We start from the raw sequence: 13,338 nt of genomic DNA on the forward strand, positions 1-13,338 counted from the left end.
CAGGCAATTGAGGTTCTATGAAAATCAATGTTGTTATAACACCTTAAAACATGTGCAATAGCTTTCCGTGGACAAGAGCATAGAGCTGACCAAAAAGACCAGTTAGGGATTAATAATAATAATAATAATAATAATAATAATAATAATAATAATCTCAACAACAACAACAACAATTTGTCTTAAGTATTGTCTGGAGTTGAAAGCAGGTGAGGAGACAAAAGTCCTCATGAATTTAAATTGACTTTAGCTACTAGCTTTGTTTGTTAATAAAAAATGATGCTCACATCAATGTCTTAAAACTTTCTCCTTTTTTAATCTGTTGCACTGAGCATGCACTGCTTTGGAGGTATGAGAGGTGACATTTATTTTGAGATAAGGCATAACATTTTTCAGGCTCAAAAAAAGAACACAGTGATTTTAATTAATTTGTTGTTGATACTCTCCCAGGAGTCAGGCATTGCAGCTTGCTCCATCATACTGACACAAGTGTTCCGGCAGACAGGCAGAGTCACTCAGATCACAGACTGAAACCTAATGAAAACTAATAAAATTCCTTTGGTGTCTTATTTTCCAGCTAGATCCTCCCTCCCAGTCTGACATAATGGCTCAAACACCAGTGCTGACACGCATGGGAAGTGGTGAGAAAAGGTGACTCGTGGCAGAAGTCAGACTACAGACTGGCAGCAATACTTCTTTTTGGTAGCATCCTCCCCTCATGTGTTTGGGGATAGCATGTCCCCACTTCCCAGGAGTTAGCAGGGCTCATTGAAAGACCGTTAAACTAAATTCTAATAATAAATAAGCCCGGGGGCAGCACATTAATGTATGATTCTATGTTTCTATATTAGCTTATAACAGTTGTGGAACTACATGCTAAATGTTATGCAGAAAGCAACAGATTTCATTTCATTTCATAGTTGTGTGCTGCCCAGGCTAAATGGGATATTTAATGTGCAATTGGTAACAGCATAGGAGTCTCCATGGAGTCTTCTATATGACTTTAAAAAAAAAAAAAAAGAGAATATCACATTTTAGAATGTAGTTATTTTGCAAAATGTATAAAGTATGCAATTTCCCACAAGAAAAATTGCGTAGACTATTGCAAATGGATAATGAAAATAGTATGAAATGAAACAGAAAAGTTGAATTTAACCTTCCTTAAAAATGCCTGTAATTCTAACCAAGGCCTTTGCTCTCTGTTCATGTTTACCAATTGTTCCTGTATTCGTAGGGAATAAAAACAATACTCCTTGATGCCTTCACATCAGCATCTTTTGAAAGTCTAGGCACCTTAAAAATACTGACAAGTTCAGACAAGGAGTATGAGGGAAAAAGTACATGATAGAAATTTCAATATTTGAGCATTTGTGAGTAACAATGAAAATCTAAGTAAGAGCAGCAGGGAGTGATGGTTGATGATGCTGAGCTAAAGTACAAAGGGAGATTTTTAACAAGTTCTCTCTCCACACCAAAACTGCCATTGTCGCAGTAGCTGCAGCTGTAGGGAAGGGCTGGGGGGAAGGGGATGGTTTCCTATCAGAGCAGTTCAGCTTGACTGCTTCTGGTTTTTATTTTTAACTTCTGGTCTACATGTAATTTTAACATCAGCAGGGGAAACTGAATAAATTCTGCATTTTCGACAGGCGATACCAGGGGACTTCACAGCGAGGAGCACCTGACCCAAGAGAGCAGGCAGAGCTGTGGTGTTCCCCTGCCAGGCATGTACAGAGCCCCTGCCAAGGAAGGGGTATGTGAGAGCTGGTGCATTGCTCTTGAGAAGCTCTTGCACCAGTACAAAAGAAACTCCAGGGAGAAGAGCTTTTTCCCCTCAGGAAGCAAGTGTGACTCCCAGATAGCCAGGACCCTTTACCAGGGAGGACCTGCCACCCAATCCTCCTCAATTTCACCACAGGAACCAGCTCTTCATTCCAAAAAGCAGCCCATGGAGGAAGTGAGGCCTTCACTTCTGCCCAGGCTTACTCAACAGCTCTGGGGTCAGAGTGTCCCTGGAAATCACTTTCTATTTCTGCCCAAGGTCTGAATTTTTTGTCCTACATATTTGAGCAAACTTCCCTTGGAATCCACTAAGGTGGCACACAGGCTCCTGATCTTCTCTTTCTGACAAAAATAAAAAAGTTCACTTTAAGAGGAGCAATAGAAAAACATCTTGGCCAACATTCTTCTTGGGAGTTGGGAGACTTTCCTGTAAAGGAGTAAAAGTGGGTTCATAATCCATTTAAATAAGGAAGGGATGTGATTCAACATCTCCCACATCCTGGTTGAGTAATCTAAACAAAAAAGCACCAGACCATCTAACTGGCCATCTGAAGGAAAACATTATTTGGACCTAGATCACTCAGATCCTCTGGTGATGGGACCAAAGTCTTTATAGCTAACCTGGCCCCCAGGACACTTTTGCTTCAGGAACAGCACTGTGGGAAGAGTGACTATTACAAATTCAGCACAATCTATTAACCCTCTTATAGTGTGCTAGCATGCAACTAGAAAGGGCTCCTGCTGAGGTAAGTAGGCTCCCTTTCACAAATTCAATTTAGAAAAATTAAGAAGTTTGCTAGAAGTCACCCAGAAAGGAAGAAAGGCTCAAGTATCCCAATGTGCAAGGCACCACTTTCTGAGTAGGGATACCCAGTTTTCTCAACAAAATGGTATGACCAAAGTGGAAAACTCCACAACAATTTCACAGTGTCACTACAGGATCCTCGAGCTAGAAAACCTTTATGAAAGCACACAACACTAATTGAAGGTGCACTCTGCATTTTGGTTTTCCAGTAACCCATCTGCTAAGAGAAATTTCCAACACATGTAAAGTGCTATTGAAAAGTGATCTCCCAAAAGGAATGTACTGAAGCCTTGCATCTCATTCTGACAATACTTTTACCACTGATACTATCCGGTTTCTGTTCTCACTACAGGGAGAAACCACTGCTTTCCAGGAAATAAACATAAAATTTTCATTAAGTGACTTGGCTTATGTGTAGGTAATTTACAAAGTCACAAATGCAATCACCAGGAAAGGCAGAATGAGAACACAAGAGAATGCACAACTAAATGTCAACCCACGTGAGACAATAATCTGATAATGAGATTATGGGCACAAAATCATTGGGCATGGACAAGGGTAAACACAGTTAGATTTACAGATGTCTCATGGAACAATGCATGAGCTTTTATTTAAGAGTAGAATAGATCCTCTTTACTGAGGTGAGCTAGAGTTGGTATGCATTTATGAGTGGGATTATAAACATTGACACCCTTGAGTTTCCCTTGGCATTGAGCAAGTTCCTTGGAGGGAAAACCCCACTTTTGCATGCTTTGTAAAACACAATCTACATCTAATGTGCCATGTTAAAAATGGTAAACAATAAAGATAAATACTTACACCATTCAGTACCTCCCATACACTCAGGCTCCTCAGTGTGCTCTTTTCAGCTCTGTCATCTTCTCTGGTGACTGAAATATCTCGCTCTTCTTCATCATATAGCTTCCTTGAATTTTCATCTTTCATGCTTAGAAAGCAAGCTCAATGGGAACTAAGAAGTTCCTTAAACACAAGTGGAACTTACAGTAAATTAATTTTTAAAAACAGAGAGAGATTTCTTTCAGAAGTACAACCCTACAATACACAGTGCTGACAAAATGGGATCCCTGTCAAAACAGTGTGTTGTCCTAGTGAGTGATGCTCACAAAACAAGCCAGATGACAACATGCTGCTTGTGAAAGACCCAAGGCCATCAGTATTTCTAACTTGACCAGCTCTCTGCTCTGGTGTCTCAAGCAGCCCTAAAAGGGACACCATCCACCCCACCAGGCACACTGTGCTATGACAGAGAGAAAGCAACAGCTGCCTTCCTTCCATGAGAAAAGTTTATCAAATTGCTTCCTGATGCCATTTAACAGTGCAGTCACAGAAGCAAAGTGCTCCTACTGAAAATCAAGTTTCACGGTCAGGTGCCACAACATTCCCATTCCAGCATTAAAATCCCTGCAATTATTTTGACTTGAAGGACTTGTGCCATTAGATATGTCTTGCAGCATTCAGATATTCCCCAAGAACCATTCTATCTAGGACCTCTTTCACCTGGGACTGCATGGCTGGATGTTGTTGTCTGCTGGAAGTTGGCTAAAGAAGACCATAGCATTATTTATCTTCTTGAAATTAAGCAGATAAGCTGAAAACCAGGACATAATTTAAAGGTAAGTTAAAATTTTCTCTCTAAACCTCTGATCTAGCTTAAGGCAAGGAAATTCATGGTACTTGCATATGATGCACTCAAAAAAAATTTCAAGTCTTACCACACTTCTTAGCCTTTTTAAGTAATGATGCAAGTCTTCCTTTAAGAAAGAAAAACGAGTAATCCCCAAAGTTTTCACCAAAAAATCCCCAAAAAACTTTGAAGTTACTTGGCAAAAAAACAATAGAGAAGGAAAGAACTTGCCAAGCCACAAAAGCCAACAGGCTGTTAGGCAAGTGCACCAGCGCTCTTTGGTGACATGCAGCTTGTCAAAGCAATGTTTGCTTATGAGAAACAAGAACACGGTATTACTGACCTGTTCAACCTGTTCACTTCAAATACAGCACAGGGCAGCTTGGTTTGACATTACAAAGAACTCTGACACTCTTTACAAGATCTGTAAGAATTCGAGTTCTCTTGTTAACAAGCTTTGAGGAATTCAACCAAAACTATGTCAGGGGAATCAGACATCAGCTTTCCTCCTCATTCAAACTAATTGGAAGTTATTTGCTTAGTGATTGTCATGATCGCAGTTCTGACAATTGGCATTTTCTTCCACACACAATCTAACACTTCTATAGAAGAACACCACATTTTCAGTTGTATTTCTTCTCTTACTACCAACAGTACTATTTTAAGTCATAATCCCCAAATAAACATTACTGGTTTTCTTACTACTGTAAAATAGTGGAGATTATTAGAAAGAAAGACAGTCAAACCAAACACACAGATTGGAGTGGAACTTAACTGCACCCTAGTAATTCTAATTCATTGAAAGACCTTATTTTTCCATGTAGGAATGCCATTTATGTTTGACTCACAACACTCAGCAAGCAAGGTCTCCTGCTGCTGCCAATGGCACTGGGTTTTGCCCCTGCACATGGTAGGGCTCCTTGTAGACATGTGCCTGATGGCTGACAAGAGGGAAGACAAGCTTTGACCATGACAGCTTTGGCAGTTTGTTGAATACTTCAGTGGTAATAGCGTTTCCATGTTGGTGTCATCCACCTCTCCTGAAAACAGGCTCCTTTCTCCAAATTTCCCAGGTTATCAAGAACAAAAGTGGCACAGGCTTGCTCCCAGGCAGACCAATTCTAGAAGAAAAAGAACCTTTTCCAGAATAGGTCAGTGAGTTGCACATTGATCCTAGAAAACACACATGGGATGATCCTGGATTGGCTATAACTTGACTGGAACCTGGAACAATTTTCATGTGCGACAATCAGAGAGGAGAGATTTTTTACAACTTTCAGAAATGGTCTCTGCTCCTACAGAAATGTGCGGTAGTAGTGTTCATTTGTCAGACAGAAGAAAAAGTTGGGTAAACACTGAGAATTTCTGAAATCCCACCTTAGGAAGTTTTTACATACCAGGATGCAGCCATCTTGTTGACAGTATAAATGAAAAGAAAAAGAAAAAAATTGTACAGTGAAATATAGTGCAATAGAAATAAAAGGATGCAAGAACAGTAATCTACAGTATTACAAAGATGCTATGCAGGAAAGAAATTCCTTGGCATCTAGAAACTATGCCTCAGTGTCTCAGTTATAATACTCCTACATTTTAAGTACCAGGATCTCCTGATCTGTAGGTAACTCATGAGCATGTGCTGTTTGTTCAGAGCTTATTAAATTTGGAACAACGTGACTACTGATGAATCAGTGTAATTCAGTGCAGTACAGTGCCAACTAATTAATAATACAGTGCAGATCTCCTTTAAACCCTTCCCAAAATTTAACCATTATTACAGATAGATCAGTGCAAATGTATTTCTTCTATGTACAGCACCAATTAAATAAGTGATTTTCCATAAGAAACTGTCCAAAGCAATAAAAGTATTCTAATTCTATTGTGTAAATTCCAGTTCCTTCCTCCTTTGAATGCTATGCTTTGTCCTAGATTATCAAATGGAGTTCCTAAGCCATTAATGAGTACCTTTCACTGGAGCATGTAAGTATACTTTGTACTTCTGAAAAGTCACATGGACATTCATATTAAAAAAAGTAAACAAAACCCCAAAATGAGAAAACAGTAACTGAAGGCTTAGAGACTTTTAGATGAGGAACAGTGGAAACTTGCTTTTATTTCACTCTGCAGATGCAACTACATACATCAGCAAGATTGAATAACAGTGATCAGCACAAAAATGTTCTCTGAAAATTTCTAAGGAATGGAGGCTTTCACAATACAATGAGGTATGTATAAAATAAGTTTACAAAATTAAGAATTACAGAGCTACAGAGAAGACTAAATTACAGAATGCTTGCTGAAAAGATATTAAGGAAACACAGCCTTCTACCAAGTTTTCCTCATTTTAAGAATAGTACTTTCACTTAGGTTAGGTAAAGGAAATGTTTGACAGTCTGCAGGGAACAGCCTATGAGTCGTCTGGCAGCGGAAGGAAATCCCTGAGACGTACATCCATGTGCTATTGCAAGTGGAAAAAGAGGTAGGCGGGAGTTCCCTCCCTGATGTATCAGCCTCTGATGGTTATGCAAAAGCAAATACCAAGCTTTGAGCTCATCTGGCCTGGCTGTTTTAATCCTTTAGCACATTTCAGTTGGATCTTTTCACTGATAGAAGTACGATTGTCAAACGTACTGCTAGTGGCATGCTTTCTTCTATGCCTAATGCCACAGATCTGACATTACAGCAAATACTGTTATGGCAATATCCCCCTGCTGTATTCAGGGACCTGGGCAGAGATGGATTGCTGCTGTTGAAAACTGCTCTCTCACACTTGTGTTCCAGTTCTAATATCTCTCCACTGGGCAAAATTACCACAGCTGCTTTTCTGCTACTGACAGAAAGAGACATTAAATAAAAACCGGTAGTACTCTGCTTCTTTCCCGAGGCTCTCTTTTCAGGCTGTGCTTAGAAAATGAAGTATCTGGGATATTTTCAGTTTCTGTGTTGTCTCTAACACCTCTCTTATGCCCCATGTTCTGTTCTTCCAACTCTGTACTCTCCTGTTAGGAGTTCCCAATGCAGCCTCTGATCTTTCTTAAGTGAGAAAACATAACCAACTTCATACTAAAGAAAGAAAAAGAAAAAAAAAAAAGGGAATTTGGCCAAAATCAGTTCAAGACATTCCACAAGTTCAATGTCAGCATGCCTTAAACAGTTTGACTCAGCCTGCATGCTACAAGATTGATCCCAACAGGAACTCTTGCCCTGGGTGAAGAGTCCCCCTGAAAGATTAAAATTCCTGCAACAGCTACAGGTAGGCAGAAAGAGATAAGGCAGCAGATAATGGGGAACGTCGTGGCATTTCCTGCAGCCAGCCTCCCGCAGGAGCTGGCTTTGGTCCATTCAAAGCATTTCATGTATTTAATCCTACCCACATGTAGTTCACTCAGAGAGGCAACTTGCAACTTGTACTATCCAGCGCCTAAACAGGGGCATTTAGTTTCACATATACAAATAATAAAAATAGCTAAAATATAGGGATATTTTAACTATTTTTTTCGTATGATGTATATAGATATGCATCATACGATGTATATAAATATACATCATACGAAATTGGTAAAACATTAAACCACGTTAAAATATTAAAACACACGGAAGTGTATCGCATATATAAAGTATGCGTGTATATAGGCAGGTATGCATGTATAATTTCCAGGTTTTGTGCGGCTGGAGCTGGCAGGCTCCGAGGAAAGCCAGACCGGGGGGCAGGTGAGCCGGCGGTGGATGCGGGGAGCAGCCCGGGCCTCAAGGAGTTACGGAGCACGATTACTTCATGTTCCCACCGGCTGCTTTCGGCCGCCCCCCCCGGCCCGTTTCACAATCCCGGCTCTCGAGCAGCCCTGTCAAACCCGGCGCGCTGCGAGAGCACACACCCCTCGTGTGTGTGCTTCATTTGCCGGATTTTCCCAAGGCCATGAATAATCTCGAAGCCCCCTCAATAAATACACGTTCAGAGATGACCGGAGCTCATTCAACCCTCCAGCCTCGCCGACGACAAGGGGCCAGGGCCGGAGCCGAGAAGAAGCCGCACCATGAAGTTTCTCCGGGACTGTGGCTGCGACCGTGCCCGCGCCGGCCGCCGCCGGCCGCCCGCCCTCCGCGCCGCGCTGCTGCCGCCGCTGCTGCTGCTGCTGCTGGTGCCGCGGGCCGCCGCCGCCCCGCTGCCCAACGCGGACTCCTCGGGGGAGGCAGAGCTGGAGGAGGCGGCGGATCGGCGGGCGGCGCTGCCCAACAGCCTGAAGCTGGCGCGGCTGCTGCACGACCGGGCGACACAGCTGCAGAACGAGGTGGGTAGGGCCGCACCGCGGGCAAGCACACCCTCGCTCGCTCGCTCGCTCACACGGCCGGCCTGACAAGGTGCGACCAAATCTCTCCGTGTCTCTCCCCAGATGTGCGAGAAGTTTACCGTCTGCCAGAACAGCATGGAAATGCTCCTCCACAACAACCTCAACCTCCCCAAGGTGACGGAGGAAGATGGGTGTCTGCTCGCCGGCTTTAATGAGGCAAGGAACAGCTCTCCTTTCCCATCTAACCCTGTATACCTGGGGCAGGTTCTACCTGCTCAAAAGAACTGTGGAAGTTGACCTAAAGATTTGTGCCGGCTCTGGCTGGCTTTGGCCAGACCTCCACACTACAGAAGCATCATCTGCTAACCTGCACACAGCATTGCAATCAAGGCACCTTGAACTCTAAATTGACTTTCTCACCTTTCTCTCATTTCAGGATAAATGCTTGAGAAAAATCTCCAGCGGGCTTTATACATTTCAGACATACCTCAAGTACATACAAGAAACTTTTATTAGTGAAAACCAAAATGTTGAATCGCTATCCTACAATACAGAGCACCTGGCACAAATCATAAAACAGATGGTGAGTTGGTTTTAAATTCCCTCATGATTTTTGTGGCTTAATACTGATGTGAAGTCAGAAATAGAAGATGCTATGTGAAACAGAGGATGCTATGTTTCAGTTCCTTGAAAAAATAGGTAACAGTTCCTTATGGTCAGATCTTACCCTTATGACTTAGAGGTTTTACCAAGTTTTGCTTTCTTTTCTTAAAGAAACAACTCTTCTTCCTGCTTTCTATTGGTAGTTGTAATTTTCAAACCACATAAATCCATCATTGTTTTAAGAACAAATATACTAAACCAGCTGATAGAAATAAGATTTCTCAGAGAGCTTGTTTATAATTGCAGAACTGCAATTCAGCCTGTACTAATGTTGGAACTCACTGAGAAATAGAAGTCAGCAACTTTTTTTTTAAAGCCCACATTAAAAAAAAAAAAAAAGAAAGAAAGAAAGAAAAGAAAAAGCCAAGTGTATTTTTACAATGTTATTTCTCTTTAAAACCCTCCAAACCAAACTTCTAAGCCAAGCTGTATGGTATATTGAGATATTGCTGTCAGTATATCAGATAGCTCCCTACTGAAAAACACATATTTTGCTTACAAATGATCTTTCACAAAAATACCAATTTCTCTCTTGATCTGGTAAACTAAAATGCTATTAATTTCTGACAGACACTTTCCATGTTTTGGAGAGCTTTGAAAGATCACACTTCAAAACTTTACTTAATTCATGTAGTTCTTGCTCATTTTAATAATCCTTAATATGAACACATCCCTTTGTCTTTGGTGAAAGCATTTGCCTGATAAAAAATTACCCAGGTAAGGACTGCAGAAGTCTTGGGGCATTATTTCCTTCTAGGTAATTTTCAGCATGTGAAAAGCCTATTGTGCATTGTGTGTTTGCCATACCTTTCCTAACATATTTACTTATGCCCATCATTCTTTATGTGAAAGGAAGCTGAACTGCTTTTTTCACACTGTGCTAGCTGAGAATAATAGTCCTGTCATAAGACAGCAACTGATTACTGGCTTCCAGCTTGATACATGAGTTTGCAGAAAGTTTGTTTCATAACTGAGAGAGACTGGGTTTGTTGGGTTTAGGGCTTTAGTTTTGTTTTGGTTTTTTTTTTTGACCAAGGTAATCAAAACAGGCAGAATTAAACACAGTGACCAAAACCAAAACTTGCACTTGCAGAAACTGTGGAGTTTTTGAGAAAAGGCCTTGAACTTCAGGTTGGAAATTTTTCTTTGTGAGAGAAAAAGCTGCTATTTAAGGACAGCAAAGCCAGAATCCACCACTTGTGGTTAAACAGATCCATCAGCATGATACCTGTCTGGATATCCAGATACAAACTTTACCAGTGCACAAGCAGCTGGGCATACCAGGAAAAGTGGGTGTGATCAGAACACACTCGCAAGTAGTCTGGATAGGAAGAATATTTCTCTCTTATATTTCACAAAAAAGATATTCCAGAAGGAGGTTGCATCTTTTTGCCACTTGTTAAAGGGTAGGAGAGATCCTAAACACAGGATTAAGCAGATACTTGCTAGAACTTTGGGCTCCAAATCACCTAAAACAGCTCCATGATTTGGGTATGTAATTCCCATTTTCAAAAGTCCCACTTCTTGGGACAAGTTCTTCAAAGGCCTTTAGGTACTGGGTGCACAGTGCTGTGAGTCAGCATTAGATAAATAACTCATTAGATAAATAACTTTTACTCATCTTGTAGTTACGGTCCCACATATCAGTGAAAGTTGGTGGCACTTAGTCTCATATGTGACTAAATGCCTGGAAAGTAAGAATTAAGCAGCTAAACAAGTCTGACATCTTTGGAAACTTGTTAATCTGCTACAAAATGTGAGAGTACTCCAATGTCAGCCGATTAACTTGTGACTCAGGATGGAGCAGTGCAGGTTAGAACAAACCATGATCAGCATCCCCCTACCTAACCAGCCATGTGACTGCCAAAAAGCAGGAGGAGTGTATTGATCTGCTCAGAGCCTGTTGGACCACGATGCCACAGGCTGCATTCAAACCAAAACACTACAGCCCAGATTTCCATACAGCAGTCGTAGCAGGCACCAGCATTCCTCACACCTCTGCACAGAAACAGGGCTGGGGGAAAGCACAGTCCCAGGAAGTGCTGTTTACTGCAGTACAGAAAAAGTGGAAAAATGCAGCAGGCTGGGAAAACACAAATGGATGCTCTCCAAGAGGCTCAGTGACAGTGCTTTAACCAAGGCTCCCAATATTGTCCTTCTCACAGGTGATCAATCCTGAAGAAGTGATCATCCCAGATGCAGCTACCCAGGAATCCCTCCACACAAAGCTGAAGTCCACTAAGGCCTGGACAGAGAAAATCACCATCCATCTCATCCTCCGAGACTTTACTTCATTTATGGAGAAGACAGTGAGGGCCGTGCGCTATTTGAAAAACACCAGGAGTTTCAGTGCTTGAATGTTTTAGTTCAGGCACAATCCTTTGGTTACAAATCTGTCAGGTGGCAGATAACAGTGTTGTTCTGTTTTAAGAACTAGAAATAGTAACAATGGTTAGCATCTATATACATTCCCATTTCCTTTTAGGAACTTATTTATTGTATTTAAGATATTTATTAGTTTTTAATATTTTTATTTATATTTTCAATATTTAGAAATAATTTAAAAAAATTATGTATTTTATTTCCTGTCTAATGGTACTATTCAGATATAAACTTATTTAATATGTATTAAAAAAAAAAACATTTTCAGAACCCAGAAAAATTTTTGTATAACTTATGTTTTTTATACATTTGAGAGATGATATTTATGACTTTTTTACCTTTTTAAGACAAATAAAAGCAAATTTTTAAGAAAAAGCCTGCATAATCCCTGTGAACTTTAAATAAGACTAAAGCACTCTAATACATCCAGCTTCTAATACCTGCAATTATCAGAATAACCACTTTCAAGAACATCCCTGTGTGATTAGGCCAGTTCTCTACATAGCACATATGTACACACATAGACAACTTGATTACCATACAATTCTTAAAATGGGATATAAAGGAACCAGATGCACTGAAAAGGACACTTAAGAATGAACAAGTTAAACCATCAATGCTCCAGAGAAACAAATGGACAAGTGCCTATATTTAATAAGAACACCCAATAAAATTGTTTGTAAGGATCTTCTTACAAGTCAAATAGTCTCTTTTAAATAAAGTGGTGAGACAACCACATTAACCACTTTGACATGAATACTTTCCTCTGATTAGTTTTATTGCTGCCATCCAAGGGAATTTTCCAAGTTTGGTTAAACATTTCTGGCCCCTACCGCAAGAAGTAGAAAAAAAGAAATTTAGGTTATTTCCTTAAGCAACATAAATCAACATATTGCTGCTGAGCAATGCAGCAACATGCATTTGTCTTTTATCATTTATATTTCACTAGTATGGACAAGCCACATACCATGAATGCATATTCTTGTGTGGAAAAAAAACCCCAACAAAACAGAACAGGACTTAGCCTGAGTACCAAACCACTGAAACTTTCCTTGGCTGCATCATCTGCAGCACTGTAGCTGTGCAGGCACCTCATATACCCAAACTCAGAGGAATTCACAGACCACACAGGGGATGCAGGCAGAAGTCCCTCAAGCTTTGCCCCTACAAATGGTAGATTATAAATTACCCTCACTTTTCCTTCTGGCACAGTGGTGAAGATGCACAGATGAAAGGCATGCCTTGGAATGTGGATAAGGATGTCAGCAAACTCTCCTCTTCCTCTGAGTGATCTGATTGTCCACATATGCGTTCCACCACTGGGGATGCCAAAACAGTGACCAGTCCACCCACTGCTCACATCTCAGATGCTCAAAACAAAACAAACCACTGCTTTGCCCAATATGGTAAAACTGTCATCTCAAGTTGAGCAACATCTGGAGAAGGAATGAGGAGATCTCAAGGAGCTCTTGAAAGATGTCTGTGGTGAATGGGTTTTCTAACAACATGTAAGATCCTACTTTAACTGTCCTGGCACATGCTCAGGAAACATAGGAAAGCCTGGCTTGACCTTTTCACTGCTTATATTCACAGGAATTTGCTTTTAGTGACCATTTGTTCAGAGACTTTTCTGGCCTTTACTATATCAATAATAGCTAAAAGACCCAAAGTGGATCCCACACTGGACCTAACATGTGAGAACAGAGGGGGTAAAAAAAAAAAAAAAAGGGAAACCATCTCCTAGTTTCACTTCTCCCAGCAGAGAGTGGCTTCCTGAGATC

The 13,338-nt window shown here is 40.8% G+C and overlaps 1 protein-coding gene across 1 annotated transcript; it reads left to right on the forward strand.

Annotated features, from left to right (window-relative positions):
- Nucleotides 1–7,996: 7,996 nt before the first annotated feature.
- Nucleotides 7,997–11,824, forward strand: IL6 (interleukin 6). Its single transcript, XM_014273857.3, is given in 3 exon segments — nt 7,997–8,728; nt 8,949–9,095; nt 11,341–11,824. Coding segments are annotated over 3 exon segments (810 nt in total). The 5' UTR covers nt 7,997–8,257; the 3' UTR covers nt 11,533–11,824.
- Nucleotides 11,825–13,338: the final 1,514 nt, after the last annotated feature.

Source organism: Zonotrichia albicollis, chromosome 1 (assembly GCF_047830755.1).
Source record: "Zonotrichia albicollis isolate bZonAlb1 chromosome 1, bZonAlb1.hap1, whole genome shotgun sequence".
Taxonomy (NCBI): Eukaryota; Metazoa; Chordata; class Aves; order Passeriformes; family Passerellidae; genus Zonotrichia; species Zonotrichia albicollis.